The 22,572-nt window shown below is 36.5% G+C and overlaps 1 protein-coding gene across 5 annotated transcripts in view; it reads right to left on the reverse strand.

Moving 5' to 3' along the window:
* NFXL1 (nuclear transcription factor, X-box binding like 1) overlaps positions 1 to 21,695 on the reverse strand; it is a 76,569-nt gene extending 54,874 nt beyond the window's left edge. For 4 of the 5 annotated variants that reach the window (XM_003933645.4, XM_074396092.1, XM_074396093.1 and 1 more), the window contains exons 1-11: positions 21,580 to 21,639; positions 21,010 to 21,249; positions 18,470 to 18,643; positions 13,200 to 13,309; positions 11,183 to 11,313; positions 7,368 to 7,546; positions 6,965 to 7,126; positions 6,764 to 6,864; positions 5,990 to 6,104; positions 4,530 to 4,654; positions 2,182 to 2,304 (exon numbers count right to left, since the gene is read on the reverse strand). In XM_003933645.4, coding sequence (XP_003933694.3) covers positions 2,182 to 2,304; positions 4,530 to 4,654; positions 5,990 to 6,104; positions 6,764 to 6,864; positions 6,965 to 7,126; positions 7,368 to 7,546; positions 11,183 to 11,313; positions 13,200 to 13,309; positions 18,470 to 18,643; positions 21,010 to 21,247 — 1,458 coding nt within the window. In that variant the 5' untranslated portion in view covers positions 21,248 to 21,249; positions 21,580 to 21,639. The other variant, XM_003933646.4, reaches the window with a different exon arrangement.
* Positions 21,696 to 22,572: the final 877 nt, after the last annotated feature.

The following is a 22,572-nucleotide window of genomic DNA, read 5'->3' on the forward strand; positions in this document are numbered from 1 at the left end:
GGAAAGGAAATACAGACTACAATTGTCTTAAAGAAATGTATGGTTGTATAGAAGAGAAAGTTGCAGTACATAAAAATACCTCAAAACAAAATATACATTATTAAAAGTCAATACAGCTTATTCTAAAAAATTAACCAGGCATAGTGGTGTGCGCCTGTAGTCCCAATTACCCGGGGAGGCTGAGGCAGAAGAATCGCTTGAACCTGGGAGGCGAAGGTTGCAGTGAGCAGAAATCACGTGACTGCACTCCAGCCTGAGCTACAGAGTAAGACTCCGTCTCAAAAAAAAAAAAAAAAAAGTCGATATACTTTAATCAATTAGACAAATGTTCATTGAGTAATACTATGTGCCTATCACTTTGCCAGTGCCAGTGGGAGAAAAGGTTATGTGGTCCATGACTTGAATAAGCCAACAGACACTTCTGTTTCAATTTATGATGTAGTAACAACAACCAGATTTACACTCCTGTCTCAAACAACTAGAAAACCAGACAAAAGATATGACACAGTTTTCAGACATCAGATAATTAGGCAGCACAGATGGCAATTCCTAACAGAAGGAAACAAATAAGGCAAGCCCTGCAATGCCATCAGCTTAGACATGGAGACTTCTGGCTATAGCATGAGGAAGATCATAAGCAGAATCTGGCTATCTCACAAAGTTGAGTAGACAAAATTGACAGTTCAGAGAGGTCACTGTGGCCAGAATTTGTGGAAAGAAGGCAGCAGTACAGAAAAAGCTCCGGAGAACTCCGGAAAGAACTCCCTGGGTCTTTGGCTGAGTACTTGTCTGTGTGTGTGAGAGAGGAAACAACCCAAAAGCTGAGAAAGAACACTGGAAAGAGAAGGTAGAATAATTTCAAGAGATTGTACAAGGCGAGGAAAAAGTCCTTGGTTCATTACAGCCAGAGTAGAAGGACCTTCTAATACATGGGCATCAATTAGAGTACTTAGAAGTTATTGCGTCAGTAATGGGGCCAAAGTAGTAGCCCTAAACAAAAGAGTATTCTGGTCATACTTAAAAATATCAAGCCTCTAAAGAACTAACAGGTTTTTAGTAATTTAACTTTGTCCCAGAATAAGGCTTAAAAACGTTTAAAGAAGTACAAATAAACAAAAAGAACCAGCGCCCAAAAATGTAAAGTTCACATCTAGAAACAAATATCATCCAGCAGACAAAGAAGCAGAAAACATAACCCCCAAAAAGTAGAAAAATCAATAAATAGAAACAGACTCAGAAATGAGAGAAAACAGAGTAAGTACACAAGAACATTAAAACAGACATTACAAATACAGCTTATCTCACATTCAAGTAGATAGAGGAAGCATGAACATGCTAAGGAGAAACATGGAAGATATAAAAAAGACCCAAATCCCACTTCTAGAGATGTAACAAACTATTGAAAACTGGTGATAAAGACTGATATCTTAACAACCAGCCAGAAAAAAAGAGATACAATCAGTACAGAGGAAAAAATATAACAATCACAGCATACTACTCAATGGAAAAAATGCAAGCTAAAAGATAGTAGAGCAATACCTTTTAAGTATGAGGGTAAAAACTGCCAAAGTAGAATTCTAAAGTAAAAACATTTTTCATAAAGACTAAAGAAAGGTATATCCAGAGATACATAGTTGAAAGAATTCATGACCAGTGCTATTAGAAATATTAAAGGAAATCCTTCAGAATAGAAAGAAAATGAAATGTGATGGAAATCTGAATCTACACAAAAAGATGAAAAGCACGTAAAATAAGTATGATGATAAATATCAAAGATTATCTTTTTCTTATTTTTTCAAGCTCTTTAAAAGATAACTGATTATTTAAAGCAAAAGTAAAGACAACGTATTTGGAACTTATAAAATACACAAATATAAAATGTATGAAAATCATACATTTCAGTGATCAGAAATAGTAATCAGAAACAGCCAGAGAATCAAGCTGAGAAGTCAATGCACAGGACAAGAAACTCTCCTCATTTAAAAAAATTGGTACAATTCCCACTAATAGAAAAATTACCTACATTAAGGTTAATCTAGAATATTTATTATTACAAGAAAACCAAGGCAAATGCCTGAACGTTTTTTATGAAACAGTTCAAGACAGCACTTATTGTGAGCCCAAAATGGAAAAATTCAACAAAGTCTTTATATCAGAGATTTCCAAGCTTAATACACAAACCTTTCTTCTACATTGATGCTTCTGACAGTCACGCATCTTAACACATTTAGTTTCACACAGGTAAGGTTTATGACAAGGCATTCGTTTTGTATGCTTTCCACAGCGACAGTGCTTTTCCACTTCCTAGAAGAATAAAAGAAATGCTATTAAAATTAATTTTTGTTCATATTTTTTCCTCTTATTGCAACTTCTACAATTATTAAAACATGAAGAACAAAAATTTTAACACTAAATTCGTGTAACAAACTTCCAAACACCAATTTGAATTTCCTAAAACATTTGCTTTTATGTTACTTTGTTCCAAAAAGGACTTCATGTAAATTTGTTATTAAATTTAGTAGAAAATTGATATTAAATAGTTAAAAAAACAAACACACATAATAAAACTACTTACATTTAGTTACAACCATAACATCTGCAACACTTGTCTCAGTAAAGCCCAAAAAATCTGGAGTATCTAGTAAGCTAACTTGTTGACTTGGTACTCTGGTCAAAACCAAAATGACATATACAACTTTAAATCCTCAAGTATAGGCCTCTACTGAAGTCTTGAACACCCAAAGCCAACCATGAGGACTGGGTTTAACTTCTTATGAACTCCAGTTAACGCTGGTATTTTGACCTATTCTCCTTATAATGAATGAATGTTCTGAATGGCATCTAAACTGAGGAATCCTTTCCAGAAGGTTTTCAATTTACATTGCCAAGATTCATCAGAGGAATCACTATCTATGGCACCTATGGCCTTATAAAATGTATTTTGTAAAAAACAAAACTTGAAAGTCAAAATTATCCCTTGATCCATCGGCTGCAGAATATTGTGTTGGCAGACATGGCGTAAAACAGCATTCATTTCTTTGTACACCTCAATCAGAGATATTGGGTGACAAGGTGCATTGTCAATAAGCAGTAATATTTTGAAAAGAGTATTTTCTGATCGGTCAATCTCAAGAGTGGGCTTAAAATATTCAGTAAACCAAGCTGTAAAGATGTGCTGTCAACAGATATGCTGTCATCTAGGCTTTGCTGTTCCATTTATAGACCATAGGCAGACTAGATTTAGCAAAATTCGTAAGATCCCCTAGGAATTTTGAAATGGTAAATGAGCATTGCTTCAATTTAAAGTCACCAGCTACATTAGCTCTTAAGAAAGTCAGCATATTCTTTGATGCTTTGAAGATTTAACTGTGAAAGTCCTAGATGGTATCTTGTTCTAGTAGAAGACTGTTTCATCTCAATTGAAAAATCTTTTCTTTAATGTAGCCACCTTCATCAATTACCTTAGCTAGATCATCTGGATAACCTCTACAATTTCTACATTAACACTTGCTGTTTCACCCTGCACCTTTATATTAGGAAGAGGGCTTCTTGCCCTCACGGACCAACCTCTGCTAGTTTCAAACTTTTCTTCTGCAGCTTCCTCACCTCTCTCAGTCTTCACAGAATCGAAGTTAGGGCCTTGCTTTGGAGTAGGCTTTGGCTTAAGGTAATACTATAGTTACTTTGATCTTCTCAGCAGATCTTTAAAACTTCCCCTATGATAATAAGGCTGTTTCACTTTCTTATCATTCCTGTATTCACTGGAGTAGCAATTTAATTTCCTTTAAGAACTTTTCCCTTGCAGCCACAACATGGATATTTGATGCAAGAGACCTTTCAGCCTATTTTAGCTTTCAACTTGCCTTCCTCACTAGCTTAATCATCTCTAGCTTTTGATTTAAATAAGAAATCTGCGACTCTTCCTTTCACTTGAACACTTATGAAAGCCACTGTAGGGTTAGTAATTGGCCTAATTTCAATATTGTTGTCTCTCAGGGACTAGGAAGGCCCAAGGAGAGGGAAAGAGAGAGAGGAATGACTCTCAGTAGAGCAATCAGAATACACATAACATTTAACCATTAACTTTACTGTCTAATATGAGCATGGTTTGTGGCACCCCCAATCAATCACAATGGTAACATCAAAGATCACTGATCACAGGTTATCATAACAGATACAACGATAACAAAGAAGTCTGAAATAGTGCAAGAATTACCAAATATGACATAGAGACATGAGCATGTGCTGTTGGGAAAATGAAGGTGAAAGATCTGTTTTACAAAGGCTTACCATAAACCCTCAATTCATAAAAAATGCAGTATTGGCAAAGCATAATAAAGTGAAATGCAATAAAATGTGGTATGCCTGTACTCTCCTGCTTCTTACCCGAATATTAGGTCACTAAGCTCATATAGATCATGATACAGATGTATATGAAAATAAGTAATAGGAAACAACCATAGGACAATCTCATTTGATATATTATGATAGGTAGCTCTTTAAAGTAATTATTACAGGCGATGACTAACTTGTCGACATGTTTCACAGGGACCTCGGTGACAACGCTGTGAACATCTATGGATTCCACATTCGAGTACTTTATCACAACTGTCTCCACAAGTTGGGACATCTTCTGTACAAGGTAAAGAAAACTCTAAAAACAGATAAAAAGTCAATATTAATAACAGGATACATTATTATTTAACATCAACAATATGCCATGTTCTGCGGGTTCCCTAAGGAATGATAGCCCTTTCAGACTATGAATTTTTGTAACCACATAATCGTTGGGAAAAATTAACTTTAATAAAAATAATTCCTTATATTTGTGGCATTTATAGTTTTTAAAAAGAAATTTGGCACAAGTTAACATCCTCAAGAAACACACTTTTATAGGCCACCTACTTCAGAAATAGTATCTAAAGAAATGAGTAAAGACTATACAAACCACGCATGAGAAATTTTGCTAACGTACAAATTTGTTTTAAAAAACTTGCCCTTAACTACCCCACAAAGACAAAAAGAAAGATGTAGACTTTAAAATATTATAAAACTCAGGCCGGGTGCAGTAGCTCACATTTAAAATCCCAGCATTTTGGGAGGCTGAGGCAGGAGGATTACTTGAAGCCAGGAGTTTGAGGCCAGCTTGGGTAACATAGGGAGATCCCATCGCTACAAAAAAATTTTTTTAATGAGCCAGGCATGGTGGCAGGTGCCTGAATTCCCAGCTACTGAGAAGACTGAGGCAGGAGGATCACTTGAGCCCAGGAGTCTGAGGCTGCAGTGAGCTAAAATTGCACCACTGCACTCCAGCCTGGGCAAGAGGATGAAACCACATCTCTTAAAAAACAGTAACAACAACAAAATTATAGAACTCACCTTTAACATAAAGATATGACAAGTATTAGAAGTAGTCTTCTTACATATATGATGCTGTTATTTGTGGAGAGTCAAAGAAGCTGACTCAAACTGCTATCCTACTATGCCTTTATCTCAAAGCAGCCTAAAATAAACTCACCTACAACCTATTACATAATAATGACAATAGCACAGCCTCCCCTATTAGCAAACCCTACTAGAGTGGAACATTTGTTATAACTGAGGTACTTATATTGACACATCATAATCACCCAAAGATCATAGTTTATATAAGGGTTCACTCTTGGCATTGTATATTTTATAGGTTTGGACAAATGTATAATGACATATATCCACAATTGCAGTATCACACGGAGGAGTTTCCCTGTCCTGAAAATCTTCTGTGTCTCTCCTATTCATCTCTCTCTCTCCAACCCCTGGAAGCCATTGATCTTTTCTCTGTCACCACAGTTTGTACTTTTCTAGAATGTCATATAGTTGGAGGTTTTTATTATGTAGCTTTTTCAGACTGGCTTCTTTCATTCAGTAATATGCAAATATGCTCTTAAGTTTCCTAAATGCCTTTTCATGGCTTGACAGCTCATTTCCTTTAAAAAAAAAAAAGTCTTACTTGATTTCTGACATGGACAGAACCTTTTCCCAGATCGAGGACATTCTCCACAAGCACCAACATGGCAAACTTGCTCACATGTGTGATTACCACATGGCAGTGTTTTCCCACATACCTAAAATAAAATGCAATTAACACCAATGAAAGATTTAAAAGTTAACAAAAAAAGACTTCATACAGGTCATAATCCATTTTTCAATCACAACTGCTTTAAGTCCCTCATATTATTATACATTACATTTTATACAGGTGTCATACGTATATATAGATACATATATACATATGTATACACACACATGTATTTCCTATGCACCAAAAAGTATATTTTAAAAATACAATGAAGAAAAAAAGTACATACAGCTTCATATGGTCATTCATCAAAGAGTTCTAAGTGGCACTAAAACCACGCCAATTCTAGGACAAGCAGCCTATAAAATCAATCTCACTTCCTCAATTGGATTAATTCATGAAGTGGGGAGGGGTGTTGTTGGTTGAAGAGACGGGAAAGAGAGGAAGGGAACAAAAGCTAGCAAGAAGGAGTACAAATGTACTGAATCTAAAATTCAACAAATAGCTGTGACTTTGAAAAAAAATTTTCCTCCAATAATTAAAATGATATTAAATTTAAAAGTAGTTTCTTAAACTATAATTCATCTGAGTTGCTATTCTTCCTCACCTTTTATCCAACTAAACCTAATTAGCCCTGCTGCTTTCTAGTTGTCTATGCTTTGTGTATCCTTTAATGCCCATCTCTCAAAATGCGTATAAACTTACTTGATCACAGTGCCATAATGGACTTGAACAACTTCTTTCAGCTACTTTCTTCCCACAGACACACTTCTGTCTACTAACCCTTGGACAAGGCGGACAACTTCCTAAAACCAGAATGATATATTAGCACAGAAACATAAAAGCAATAAAGATTGCTTTGACTTTTGCTTAACGTCAGAAAATCTAATAGGTATGGCCTTTTACCTGCATGACAAGGATTTTCACACTTATGTTGCCCACAAAGCAACTTCCGTCCACATGGCAGCTGACAGGACCATTCCTTGGCACTGCACCTACGAGGGATAGGTTTTGCTTTCTTACAGTAACAAGTAGTTGTGACCATCTTTGGACAAGGAGGGCAGGGACCTAGAATCCAATAAAAGCAAAAAAAAAAAAAAAAAAAAAAATCTAAAGTCAGAAACTAAAACTTTCAATTCCTACACCTATCAATATTTCTTTACTGATACTTTACAAAAGGTAATAACTTGCAATATTTTCTCATGGCAAAATTAAATTCTGAATTCAACTTTTACGATTTTTTTTTTTTTTTGCCTCAACCTAAGAAATAATCGCCCACAAGCAAGTAAAAATGCAATATGTAACTCACCTGGATGACAGAGGAGTAAACACTTATGGCCACAAGGAGGTTTAAATTCTCGCTCACATACTTGGCCACATGAATGAGGCACAAGCCATGGATCTAAAGGTGGATCTTCTACTTTTCCACAATAGCAATAGTACCTACTAGGTGTTTCAGATCGTTTGTATTCAAACCTACATTTTGGACTACAAAGAAGAATGAAATTACTAAAGTTAACTTCACTTCTAAAAGCAACACAAATTAAATATACTTAGTAACAGAGTATATTCTGTTAAATTAGTTTTACATTAAGGAACTCTGCTCCATCTTTGTGTTAGTAAATAAGATCTTATTAAAATCTATTTCAACCATATAGAACAGCTCTACACAATACAATGTGCTTAGATAATGGTACAGTTTTATACCTGGATTGTCGAATACAGTAGCCATTAGCCACATATTGTGAGCACTTGAAACGTGGCTACTGCTTACAACTGAGGAAGAAATGGAATTTTTTATTTTATAATTTCTAAATATTTAAATACCTACATATGGCGAGTTGCCACAAATAAAACGGCACATATCTAGAATATAGCTACAAAAGGAAAGTAAAATTAGTTTTCTACTAACACCTGAACTTTATTCTTGAGGAATTCACACTGCTTTTCATAAAACTCAATTTTTTAAAGTTTGGTTTTGTGGTTTACAAATAAAATATATTAGCAACAGCAAACACAAGAGAGAAGTCAGGTTATAGACAAGCAATACAGCAAGAAATATGACTACAATTTAGAATTAAGGGGGAATAAACTTGAAAATAAAGAATTTCATAATTCTCAACACCTAGTATAAAAAATCATATAATATTCCTTTTTTTTTTTTTTTTTTTGAGACAGGGTGTCACTCTGTTACCAAGGATGGAGTACAGTGGTACAATCTTGGCTCACTGCCTCCTAGTTACAAGAAATTCTCATGCTTCAGCGTCCTAAGTAGCTGGGACTACAAGTGCATGCCACCACGCCTGGCTAAGTTTTTGTATTTTTAGTAGATCCAGGGTTTTGCCATGTTGGCCAGGCTGGTCTTGAACTCCTGACCTCAAGTGACCCATCAACCTTGGCCTCCCAAAGTGCTGAGATTACAGGCCTGAGCCACCATGCCCCACCCAAAAAAGATATAATCCGAATGTGCCTAAGTCAAAGAAAAGTTCAAGTACCATGAAAGACTTTAAACTTCCATCATTAAAATAAATAAATTTTGGTAGTAGAAGTGTTAACCTTCAGCTCTATCAAAAATGTACTTGTAGATAATCAGAGACCACTTCATTCTCAGAAGATGCTCTAAACCTTATCTCCCACACAAATGAGTATAGTTACTAAACTACTCTACAATAAGTTTCACATTAACATTTAAATTTCTTTTGTATCATATACAAAACATTTTCATTGTCACGAGAACATGTTCTGTTTCCAAATAAATGCCACGTAAATATTCAAAATAACTCAAAAGATATTTGTTCTCATAATTAAAAATCAAAAACAAAATATTAAGTTCTCTCGCAGCTGGAATAAATAACTGGTACTTAGTTGAAAGAGTTCAATTTCCTCTTATTAAAAGAAAAGTGTTTACTATTCCTTTAAGCTAGTGTGGAGGGGGATATGTATTTCTAATAAGCGTGGATATAGATGACTAATAGGCAACTCACCATACCTTAACACTGCCCACCAGCACTGAGACTGAAGTGGCCCAGTGGGGGTAATATGTACAAAGGAATAAGTTTTATTTTAAATAATGGGATGTCAACAACAAAATGTAATTATGCTAGATCTTCTTCACAAAAAAGCAGTATCTTAGTAGAAACTTGTATTTTAAATTTTTTATTTCTATAAAATAACTTAAAATTATTAACATTTTACCAAGTTCTAGCTCCATCTTGATAAAGATTAAGCAAAATGGGTTCTCAAACAGAATGGTCATTTATTTTCTTTCTTAAAAAATATGAAATATGGAATGCAAAGTATATGGCACAGCTGATTAAACTGTTGTTCGTTTTAAATTATAAGAAAAGTAACAGTACATTTTTTTTAACTGATCCTTTCCTCCCCGATGGCAAATTGACTACTTAAAATAGAAGTGAGAAGAGGGTAAGAAAATACATACATCACGAGCTGGAATATCTGGCTTAAGTCTATACCTATCAAACACTAAAATTCCTACACCACAAGTAAATAATATGCAGGAGCAAAACAAATGTACTTCCAAATGTTAAACAGTGTGCATTCAATTTCCAGTGTGCATTCAATGAAAAGAAAATATTTCTAAAAGTATGCTCATAAGACACAACTCAGCTGGACGAATACAAAAAGAACTGAAATTAGAAGTAAGAAATCCTAGGTTTCAAATTTTGGAAAGAGTGAGGAGCCTGAAGTCAGTTCCCTTCAATTAACTTCAATATCTCCATTGGTAACAGGAGAATAAAATCTCTCATAGATTGCTGAGAATTATTTTTACATACTCTTCTAAAAGTAACTAGCATGCCTAAAATGTTTTTTAAAACTACACTACTGGTCAGATACAGTGGCTCATGCCTGTAACCTCAGCACTTTGGGAGGCCCAGATGGGTGGATCATTTAAGGCCAGAAGTTCAAGACCAGCGTGGCCAACATGCTGAAACCCCATCTCTACTAAAAATACAAAAATTAGCTAGGCATGGTAGCCGGCACCTGTAATCCTACCTACTCTGGAGGCTGAGACAGGGGAATCGCTTGAGGCAGTGGCTGCACTGAGCCAACACCGCACTACTGCATTCCAGCCTGCGCAATACAGCAAAACTCTGTCTCAAAAAGAAAAATAACACAAAATAACACAAAATTTTAAATATAAAACTAGTTATTAATGTTACAAAATGTGATCATACAGAGTCCCTGAAGCTTACACTTCATTACTCTGACAGTCAATCTACCTCTTTGGGCTGCCAATACGAATAAATTTCTTATTATCTTTATTTAGCAGTGATATAAAATTCTACTCTCCAACTCTTTCTGGAAATATAACAAACGATCAAATAATAATAAGCAAAACTAATAAAATAAATGTAAAAAAATATAATATTGTATAATATACACCTGCAGTTTTAAGCTTTCAGAGGATAAAAATGGGAATTGCATAACTGAAATACGTTAAATGACAGTCTTGTACCATGTAGTAATAATCTATGCTCATAGGAATTCTGGACAAGAAGAACACAATTATGAATGATTCTCAGTCCTACAGAAAATTGAAAGTCCTTTCAAAGGATAGATAATTAAGGAATTGTTTTGCAGAGGAAAAATTAAGTCTGGATGATTTATTAGTTATCAAAATGAACAAGTAGTTACACAAATTGAAAAAATGGGCCATTACCAAGGTTCCATAGCTTCACAAACCAAATGACTACTTAAAGGCCCAATACAGATATTGAAACCACCAATAAAGCAACTTAGAGCCTATAATTTTCATTTATTCTACAATTTAATAATCAAACTAGGCTGGGCGTGGTGGCTCATGACTGTAATCCCAGCACTTTGGGATTTTTTGGGGGCGGGTCACCTGAGGTCAAAAGTTTAATACCAACCTGGCTGACATGGTGAAACCCCATCTCTACTAAAAACACAAAAAATTAGCCAGACATAGTGGCGGGCACCTGTAATCCCAGCTACTTAGGAGGCTGAGGCAAGAAAACCTCTTGAACCCGGGAGGCAGAGGTTGCAGTGAGCCAAGATCGCCACTGTACTCCAGCCTGAGCGACAAGAGTGAAACTCCGTCTCAAAATAATAGTAATAATCCAACTAATTAGAAAAAGTTACCAAGGCCAGGGATAATCTCTCTTTCCAAAATCATCATCGGTCACAGAAGATACAAGAAACTGGCTGTCTTTAGCCCACTTCTGGATACAGGGCATGTGAAATATACAGAAACATCCCAAACAGCTCCAAACCTAAGACAAAAGTGTCAGAAGTTAATATATGTTCAATAATTTGTCTTTGTTAATTCTAAAACAATTTAATATGAATATTACACTAAATCATTTTCAAGAGCTACCTAAGGATTAAAGAAAAAAAATCTTTCCTTCAATTGTAATAGAAGAACTGTTTCATGGGAAACGCATTTAAATGTAGAATACTTTAAAGAAAATTATTATTAATCACCTAGATTCATTCAGCTAGAAATTATTACTGCTAACATTCTGGACAGTCTCCAAATTTATATATATATATATTTTTTTTCATACTTTAAAAAAATGAGGCCATACTATAATTGAAATATAACTTTATAGTCTTTTTAATAAGCATATTTATAGCTATACAGTACATCACATAGATTTAAGTACTTAAATTCTTGTTATTAGATGGTTATTTCCAAGTATAAATAACACTACAAAAGAATACTTAAACATAAATATGTACATATATCTCTACATAGCCTTTTTATTATATAAAACCTACTAGTCTAAGACCTTACTAATGCTAAATTCTAAAAATTAGGTAATCAAAAAACAAGAATATCTATAATTTAAAAGCTTAAGGAATAATACTAAATATATTTTTGAAACCTGCCAAACATTTTGATATAACTGATAAAAATCAGTCCTCCTTATAACATTTTACAACTGTTTGATAAAATCAGACTTGTAGCATATTGCATGAGCTAGCAACAGCATTAAACAGCCAACTTCTTGGTTTGGGTTACCCCCAAAGCAGTAACTGAGATAAGAGCTTGGATGCAGGAGTGAGGGGACTAGACGGGAAAAGGAAATGCCAATAAATGATATATTGTTGAGCGGATTACCACTAAGGGGCACAGAAGCTCAATCCTACAGGGGACCCTCTGCAGAACCATGTAAAACATGCCTTGGACTACCCAGCCCCACCAGCTAATGGAAAGGAGGCTGAGGCATTCACCTATGAACTCCCTGTGGTGGAATGTTGCTGCAAGGGGCTTTAACTCCCCAGCGCTTCTGCACTATACCCATGTATCAGCTAAGTCAATTTCCAAGAAGAAAAATTAGATGTGGAAAAAACACACACACATAGTAAGTGTTTGAAGTGGGTTTCTATCTGCATGCAGAGACTATTCATTCTCTGAAATCAGAGTAAAGCAACTAGACGTGACTCTAGGCACAAAAAGCATCTGTATCGCTATACTCTTCTATCCAACCTGAGCATGTTAAATTTCTGATTCACTCTACATGACCAAACTATTTCATCTGCCTTGATTTGCTTTCTCTAGGCAATGCTGCTGTAATAGCAGTGAATTAATCTAAGGTCGAAATGTTGAGTCTTTCGCATTCAGTAATCACTTCTCCTTAATTGCTTCATTAATGCCCTTTTAAATTTACATATACATATCTTCATCATTAGGCCATAGCTCCTTTAAGGACATGAGTTTTGTCTGAATCTCTCTTCCCACTGACCCTCACCACTTCCCAAAATGCCTTTAACACAGGATAGGCTAACTAATTAAGCCATAAGTGACAATCTTTTTCAAACCCACTAAAAGTAATATAGTACATTTTAACATTTCATTTTTATGGGAATCTCTAAAGTACAGATACTAAAAATGTTTTATCAATTCAACATTTGCATTAAAACTGACAATAACTAAGTTACAACAATAGTGCTAAAAATACTAAATGCTTATTTAGTGGTAATTTTTTTTTAATTCCAGATTTTAAAATGAAGATCAATTCATATACAAAATTCTCAAATAAAGCACTTTTAAACAAAAGCAAGCAGAAGAATAATAAATCACTGTTAAGTATCATAAGTGCAAACGAAGATATTTTGAGGAGATACATTAATACAAATAAGGAGAAAAACTTACTGCTTGGTTTCTCTTTACGGAAGCAATACAAATTAAGCACGTCATAGCCCCTGCTTGAAAAGCTTCATTTACATATTGTTTTGTTCTCTCTAATTCATGTATATCTCCATCTGGAAATTTAAAGATTGAAAATCTCATGCTGAACAACATCTGAAAATAACACAAACTCACTAATAGCATCACATTACGTAAGAACTGTCTAGCAGTATCAATCGCTCAAAATATAGCTGTAAAACAAGAAGTTTAAAAAAAAAGGAACCAATGAGCTGTCAAGAGGTCACAAAGTCTGTGTAATAAATCTTGTGTACATGATTCAAAAACAGTACTTCAGCTCTCTCAGCGTACACTTGCTTTTGTGGCTGTTACAATTCTCAACCGATTTGGTGGAGGCAGAGCCATAAGCAAGAGCAGCAAGATGTAAAGTCATAAGGAAAAGCAAAGTGTGAAAGGAAGAGCCTAAACTAATTAGTAGAGCCACTTAGCATAAATATAAGCATAGATGTGAGTGTGTGTGCATATTTACTATATGTATTCTTAATAAAAACTTGCTGAATGAAAAGACTCTGAGGGGTATTCTTAATAAAAACTTGCTGAATGAAAAAGACCCTGAGGTTTTTACAGTACAATAACCACATTTCATGAAATTATGTTCACCATTTCTGCTTAAAAAGGTAGCATAAACTTTTTCGGAAAAAAAGTACCAGACAATATTTTATTTAAGTAATTATTGAGTGCTTATTTGCTAGACACTGTACTATTAGTATTTCAATAGGATTAAATGAGTTACTATTATCTTCATTTTACAGATGAGAAAACTGAGGCACAAAACAAGTAACTTCAGTTTGCCTACAAAATAAACCCTCTTAACCTCTATGCTACACTGCAATGAGCAGTAACTGCAGAAAGGTCCAACAAACAAGTAACAGCAAAATGAAAAACAGAACAAGTACCCTAAAGTACAAATGACACCAAAAGGGCAATAATCTAAGTCACTTTAGTATGAGAGAAATAAATCTACACGCCTTAAGAACAATAAAGATTGTTCAATAGAGGTTGACTGAGTCTTCGAAAAAAAGTAGATTAAAGCATAAACTACCATAAGTACAGAACTTATCATGGAAATAACATGGTTCACGCCAAATTTAAATTGCCGAAAAGAAAAATTAAATAGGACATGTGGCTAATTCTTTACTTTCTAAAATCATCTGAGTAAACACGGCACTTACAAAAGCTTGCCCTACCATAATATAAATGTGATTTAGGATATTAAACAAAATAAATGCAAACACACTCTCAAAAACTACAAATTATTATAAAATCATTAAAGACAATTGCTTTATTTTAAACAAATGCTGAATTTAAAAAAATCCTTAAAAGCAGAATAATAATATAGGGTGCTTATTTTGCTTTTCAACAAAGCTGGCTTTAACAGATATAAAACATTTTAAATTTCATCTAATTTAACAGATAACTCAAAAAACAGAATTTAAGAAGATAGAACAGGCTTTTACAAAATAAAAACCTTTTATTTTAAAAATGTATGTAAGATTTCTTTGAAACATGCATTAAAGTTTGGCTGCAGCAATAAAATGCACTGCCCAGCATATCACAGCCGATAGCATCGCATTTGAAGTCATGTATTTTAGAAAGAGCACTTTGGCAACTAAAGAAAAATGAGTATGTGAAGGCCAAGACTGAAAGTAGGAAGTACCAGTTAAGAGGCAGTTACAGCAAATAAAGCAAAAAAAAAAAAAAAAAAAAAAAAAAAAAAAAAAAAAGACCTTGAGCAAGTTCCCTAATGTGTCTCTGTTTTCTGATCTGTAAAATTAGTGTAACAGTTAGCTGCCTCACAGCTATTATGTGGATTTAATTCAGATGTTAAGCAGCTGTAAAGGCCTGAACTAGGCAGTAACAGTACATAAGCAGCGTAAGGGTAGATTTAAGAAATTTAGGAAGCAAAACTTAGGAGGACTTGGTGACAATTCCGTTGTGATAGTTTTAAAAGCTGATGTTCATGTTAAGATGCAGAAGGAAAGAGTGCTGGGTCTGCTGAGCTGTCTGACACGGGCAGAGGGAGAACTGCAGTAAATAACATGCATGTGCCATCTCTGCTCCCAGATATGTGGCTTGGGAGGGTGACTAAGAAAACTGTAGTGCCTTTCAGATAAAGAAAACAAAAGAATAAATAAGTTCTCTTTCAACATCAGTTTGATGTGTCAATGATAGAGATACTCATCAGGAAGCTGGCCGTGCAAGTTTGAAATCTGAGAGAAGGATTACAAAAACGCCAAGGCTGAGCTCAAATAAAAATGAACTCCTTTGGTAAAGTCCTGCTCTTCAATTCACTAATGTGAGGTAGGAACCATCCCATTACTCTGGCATGTATGTTCTTAAATCAAGTGATCAGATTTTCTTACATTGGTAGAGGCAAAGGAATGTAGAGAATCAAATACTAACGGATTTTACACAAAACACAGCACAAAAAAATTACCATAACACTTTAAGATTAAAACCAGATTAAAAATTAAAACTTAGAAATAACAAACGTTTTCTAAATACTAGACTAAAAGACAATATTGCATTTTCTATTTAAAAATAAAATCTGACTCTATCTGGAACGGTTTGAGGTCCTCTTGAAGCAGAAAACTTTTATTTTCTATGAAGTCCTTTAGAAACAAGAAACCCTCCAACATTAAGAGTTACTTCTTATCAATTCTCACCTAGCTGAACTAGACTACTTAGCCAAACTTCCTAATCTTAATTCCTTAGCAGATACAGTAAATTCCTTAGAAACCTACTTGATGATGTGCAACTATCTTCATGAACCCATCAATATATTCAGGCAACTGTCTAATCACCAAGGATATGGGGTGGGAAGGGAAGAATGAAATACATAAATCTTTCTGTCTAAAGACTTTATTAACTCTCAGCCAGGCACAGTGGCTCACACCTGCCACTTTGGGAAGCTCACGTGGGAGAATTCCCTGTAGCCAGGAATTCAAGACCAGCCCCGGCAACACAGGGAGACCCTGTCTCTACAGAAAAATTCTAAAAAACATTAGCCGGGCATGGTGGTGTGTGCTTGCAGTACCAGCTACTTGGGAAGCTAAAGCGGGAGGATCACTTGAGCCCAGTAGTTCAAGATTGTAGGGAGCTATGATCACACCACTGCACTCCAACCTAGGCAATAGAAAGAAGACTGTCTCCCAAAAAAAAGTAAAAGACTAACTCTCATGCTCTTTACTTGCCTTTATTCTAACTCATGTTCAAATTCTGCTATGCTTCTGATTCTGTTGTACTAACAGTCCTGACTCCTGGCATCACTGACCTTATACTTCTCATGAAAGCACAATATAATAACTAAAGAACACATCAGTATAGGGTAGAAGACGAGAGCTTAGGATGTGGTGGCCTTATGATCAAGGAAAGACATGATTGAAAAAAGAAACAGATTGAGTAGAAGAAAGCAGCAGCGATGATAAAAATCTCTAATAATCAAGCCACAAAATCTGTAATAGTCAAGCAAACAGACATACAGCACAGACTACATAATAGGCACTACTGTGATTCATTTCTTACACAGTACTTACACATAGTGAATCATTTCATCCTAACAACTTTAAGGTATTTACTGTCATTATATCCATTTTACAAAAGAAGAAACTGAACCCCTGAGATGCTAAGGAATATGTCAAACATCATACAGCCAAGTAGCAAAGCCAAGAATTAAACCGTGGCAATGTGGCTCCAGAGTCAACGTTCTTAACTGCTGTACAATGCTACTTTTTCCCCATAAACAGGTACAAAAGTCAAAGTCTAATCTCAGAATTTTTCTGCTTTTACACAGAAAATGCAATCAGCCCACTAATGGCTCTAAAGCCAAGCAAACTAGGTTTAAACCCAGCTCTGCCAATTACTAATTGTGTAACTCTAGGAAAGTCACCTCTCCACTGTAGAATTGTTTCCTAAAATATTTCTAAGGTTTTCCTGGTTTTAACAGGATACTAAAGTAAAAAAAGGAACCAAGCAAGGGTATAAAATTTGTTACTAATAAAAGGTATATAAACAATATGACATATCTACAAATATACTGATAAATGTTGACATTATATGCAAGAATATATTTTTTTAATTGAAAAGGAGTATTGCTCTGTCACCCAGGCTGGATTGCAGTGGTGCAACCTCGGCTCACTGCAACCTTCGCCTCTCAGGTTCAAGCAATTCTCCTGCCTCAGCCTCCCAAGTAGCTGGGATTACAGGCATGTGTCACCAGGCCCAGCTAATTTTTTTGTATTTTTAGTAGAGATGGGGTTTCACTATGTTGGCCAGGCTGGTCTCAAACGCCTCACCTCAGGTGGTCCCCCCAACCTCAGCTTCCCAAAGTGCTGGGATTACAGGGGTGAGCCACCACACCTGGCCTACATGCAAGAATATTTCCAATAATGATTTTAAAGAATAAAAGGCAGAAAGTTTAATAATATTTACATTTAAAACAATCTTTAGTTAATAGTAAAGTGATACAATAGCAACATCACTCTGGCCCTCTTTCACATAAACAAATGTGGCTTTAAGAGCACCTAGATACAGACCACAGATAACATAATGTACACATCAAACCTGAGGAAATTTAGGTTTTTTAAAAAGTATGGCTAGGTGCAATGGCACTTGCCTATTGTCCTAGCTACTCAGGAAGCTGAGGCAGGAGGATCACTTGAGACCAGGAGTTCGAGGTGTCAGTGAACTATGATTGTACCACTGCACTCCAGCCTGGGCAACAGAACAAGACCCCAACTCTAAAAATAAATAAATGAAAATCAGATGTTGTAAATAAGATAAAAAATAAGGAAACAAAGAATTAAAAAGACTTCAAGACATATTGAACATGACAAAAAAAAAAAAAAAAAAAGAATAGACCGAAAGGGCACACAAAATCCTCTAGTTCAATGAAATCATCACAACCAGAAAAAATTCGCCGCAGTTCATCACTCAGGAGCTTTAGCAGCCCCATCCAAGCATTCTACTGAAATGTCAATTACATACACACAAAGGCCTCCCAAGGCTGTAAAAGAGCCACTGCCATTCTATTTGTTTTACAGAAAAATTAGTTACACAATATACAACTCAAATACCAAAGTGTACAAAAATTCAACACTAGAACATACAGTATTCATCTTAAGATATAAAATCTATTCCATATAAAGGCATTACCAAAAAAATGTCAGGAATACAGTTTCATTGATGTCAAATGTCAAAATTTTAAAGATCAGTACCTGTCTGAGTAGTGTATGTTATAAACGTATTAGCAACTATCCTTCTCTGTTTTCCTTCAAAATCTTCCTCTCCTTCTTCTTCAGATGAAGAGCTAAAGTGTTCCTCAACAAGTTTTCTGGCTGCAGCTTGGTTAGCTTTCTTGATTTCTTCAAATTTTTTCTGAGACATTAGCTCTGTTTAAAAGAAAAAAGTTTCATTTCTGCAGAACAGTCTCTCAAAAAGCAAAGCATAATGTGCTAATATATCATTTTAAAACATGCATTTGAAAGTCCCCTTTGGAGCATTCTATCTTACTGTAATCCACAAGAAAAAGTATTTTCAAATGCCTTGACACACAACTAAAGAGAATACCACAACAAAAATTCCCACATTTCTAAGTATCCTGCTAAAATACAGCAAATTTTTATGAAAATGGCGATTAACAAATCAAGAAAAAAATATGAAAATACGATAAACTTATCAAAACACTGGTGATCAACTTCAAAATAAGGACTAACAAAAATTAAGATTTTTAAACTACATTGTGCACAGTAATTTTAAGAAGTTAGGGAACATGTCCACAGTGAGCACATAAACAATCAGGGAAGGTGGGTACTTGAAATTACTGTCTTCTGAACAACAGGACAGGATAGGAGAGGGTGGCCCAGCCCCACCAAAGAGTTTGTACCAACAGTACTCTCTATGCACCCACTATATTTATAATTGGCTTTTAGAAAGGTCAAGAACTTTTCACCTTTATTATGGACTTTTTGTGGTCACCAAAAATAAACATATTTTACATTAATCCACACAAAATATTAACACAGAGAACACGTTTCTTCCAACTTCATTCTGAAAAGAATGTTAATTTTGGATTCATTCTTCTGCTACTCTCTTTGGCAGTATCTGTACTTCTCATTTTGTTGATTAATCATGCAAAACAAAATTAGATTACTTCACTGCACATTGCCAAAGAAACTTCCAACTTCTTGAGAGCAAGAACCACAGGGATTTTCTTCCAGCACTAAGTATTAAAAAGCTCTTATGGACAGCAAACATAGTTTAAGAAAGGAGCCACAAAAATACAGAAATTATCTAAATTCATGAGTTCCCATCTTGAGACAATTTTAAATATACTGATTGACTATTTTAAAATTCACATTATACTTGAAACTGATGAGCCACTACCAAGATAAGCTCTCTTATCTTGGGTGGTATATTTGTACTTGATGATGTTCACGCATGAAACATTTTCCTTTTCTTATTGCAGCCAGTTTGGTTAGGGGTATCAACAAAACAAATTGATATTTCAAGTAAAACTGGAAGAAAATGTATATCATGCTTACCTAGCAATCTTTGAGTACAGGTAAAAAAAGAACTGACTATGAGATACATAACTCAAAACTTATCAGAAAAGAGATGATAAATGTCAATAATCTATGGGAAATAAGCACTTAAAAGATACATAAGAAAAAAGGCTGAACTGGACAGAGATGAGAACATTCATAACCTGATAAATGTATTCACCTAATATCATCTCAAGGTAAAGACAAGTTGACAAAGCAACCTTCTCACATATTATTTCTTACAGCCAAATCTCAACTATCCAGGTAGAGAATGCTTGTTTTCATTCTACTTACAAAATCTAAGAAAGTTTACCAAACCTGTTCACATGTCTGCATATCGCATACCTTATCATCACCACCAGAAACTGCATGCTAAGAGAATACCTACCTTTAACATTAGCCTAACAGATACTCAATTCTGCTCTGCACCCAAAAAAATATATTCTTAAAAATGCATTCCAAACACAAACATAAAATGATTTCAGGGATTACTCCCTCGGCCCCATACACAACTGTGTGTAAAGGCTCCCTGGCTCCACGAAAACATGGTCTTGGATGAAAGGTACTGATATATCAGAGGCAACACCAGATATACTCACAGAAGGACAGGGAATTTGAAAACAGGAACTACAGTCAAGGAAGGTATCAAAAGCTCCAGTGCTTACAAGGCATAGACAAGTCAAGAAACAAAGGCAAAGGTAAAGATGACAAATGACACCTGGCTCCAGAAATGAGAGAGAATGTGAGACGGAGTGCCCAAGTGCAATCTAAATGGGATTTCTGTGACTCAGCCGAGCTGTTGCCATGCACAGACACTAAAGCCACAATGTTGTTAACCAGATTTTTAAAAACGACAAATGCTGACAGCCAATCCACATTTATAAAACAGTGTTAATCAAGCAACACTATAGATCAAATCAGGACACCGGGCCACGATTTACAACTTATGGTCTGGAGATTCAAGCAGGCAAAACAGAGTGGAGGAAAGTACCAGAGGTAAAACCACCTAAAATTAAGATGAAAGAGGTGCGTTGGAGATCTGCCTAGATTGCCGAAAAGAGCAGCCACCTGAAGGGCTGGAGAAGTGGGCCTGATACCAAACTCCCGAAGGAGGGGAAAGCAGTGAAAGAGAGAAGGCGAGGGCGGAGGCGGTCCTGACTAGCAACTGCCTTAGCAGGCATCCAGGTGAGCCCGCAGGCGGGAGCCATTCTCACCGTGGACTGCGGGCGTCTGCAGGGCTTGGGATCCCGCGGGGCTGTGACTGCTGCTCACAGCCGTCGTGGTCGCGACTCCTCCGGGAATGGCGCCAGAAGGAACCGCGCCCACCGACCCCTTCTCTCGCCCTCCTCCGGCGCCGCGGAGATGGACTCCATTTCCAGGGGAGGGGGCGGCACTCGCCCGTCCCCTGGCTCGGCCTCGGCCACCGGCCACCTGGCGCCAGGAAGCTTCCATCCCTGCAGAGAAAAAAAAAAAAAAAAAAAAAAGGTGAGCGCGGCAACGACCGAAGCGAAGGAGAGGGTCAGTGCGGAAACCTGGTGTGAGGGAGGGGCCGAGGGAAGAGGGTTCCCGCAGGTCGAGGACCGGGAGGTCGCGGCCCTGCCTTTCCCGGAGGACTAGTCCCCGCCAAGCCCGGGCTTTGGAGATGGACCGAAGACGGGAGGGAGGACTAGGTAGAGAAACCGCGGAGCAAGGAGCACACAGTGCCGAAGACGGAAAGCCGGAGAAGTGGAAAGCGCGTCCTCAGCCTCTGAGGAATCGTGGTAGGGGAAGAGCCACAGACTGACCCTGCGGCTCCCGCCGGGAACCTGCTGCAGTAGCAGACCCCACGGAAAGCTACGTCTCCTTACCGACGGCGCTCGCCCCAACAGACTACAACTCCCAGAAGCCCCCGCCTGCGATCTGGCGACTGCGTGGCAGTACTAGCCGCTTCCTTATCCGGAAAAGTGCCGGGGTTGGGTAGGGAGAACCCCAAGCGCCTGCGCCAGCCTGGACAGGCCTTTTGAAACTACAACTCCCGGCGTGCTCTAGGGCCTAGAGAGGGGTCGAAGGCCACTGGGGTTCCTGGTAGTGGAGCTGGGCAGGTCTGGAGGCTCTCGTGACCCCATAATTTGATTTTGCTTCTTCAAGACTGCACTAAACCAGCTGGGTACGAGGATTCCATGGAACTGTCCCTAATTGGCTGTCTGCCATCTTTTATTAGCCTTGCCTTTGGGCTTGCAGATGGCAGGAAGTGTCAACTTAAAATAATGAAAAGCGCAAAGTTTGAGGATAGCCCACCTAGAAACACCAACTCCAAGGAATGGAGTCAGCCTTCCGAAGTACAGATTTGAAGTTTCATTTATATAGGCAGAGTGGATAAGTTTTTAGCAGGTTTACAACATTTTCTCATACAAAATTAGTGAATAGTTACAACAATTTGCTTATAGACAGTGTTTCTTTTTAGGAAGGGTACGTTTAACATTTTTCATAAAGGATTTTCTGTTATCTGGTCTAAGCAAACCATCCTTAATCTATAAGGATCATTAAGAAGGCAGGAAGTGTTTGTCCTTAACTTCATTTAATTCTCTCTAGCCATTGTACAGAACAAGAAAATTAAGGAAGCAAGTTAATATATAATCTGAGAAACAGAAATTGTAACCATTATATGACTCGGATCACAGTCACATCTCTCTCCGGGCTTAGTGATTTTTAGGTTCCAACAGCCTTTAAAGTTTATTTGTTTTCATAGGGGAACCTCACTAATAGGAAAGGCACTTACATTGAAAACACTTTGAGGT

The sequence above is a fragment of the Saimiri boliviensis genome, chromosome 3 (genome assembly GCF_048565385.1).
Source record: "Saimiri boliviensis isolate mSaiBol1 chromosome 3, mSaiBol1.pri, whole genome shotgun sequence".
Classification (NCBI taxonomy): Eukaryota; Metazoa; Chordata; class Mammalia; order Primates; family Cebidae; genus Saimiri; species Saimiri boliviensis.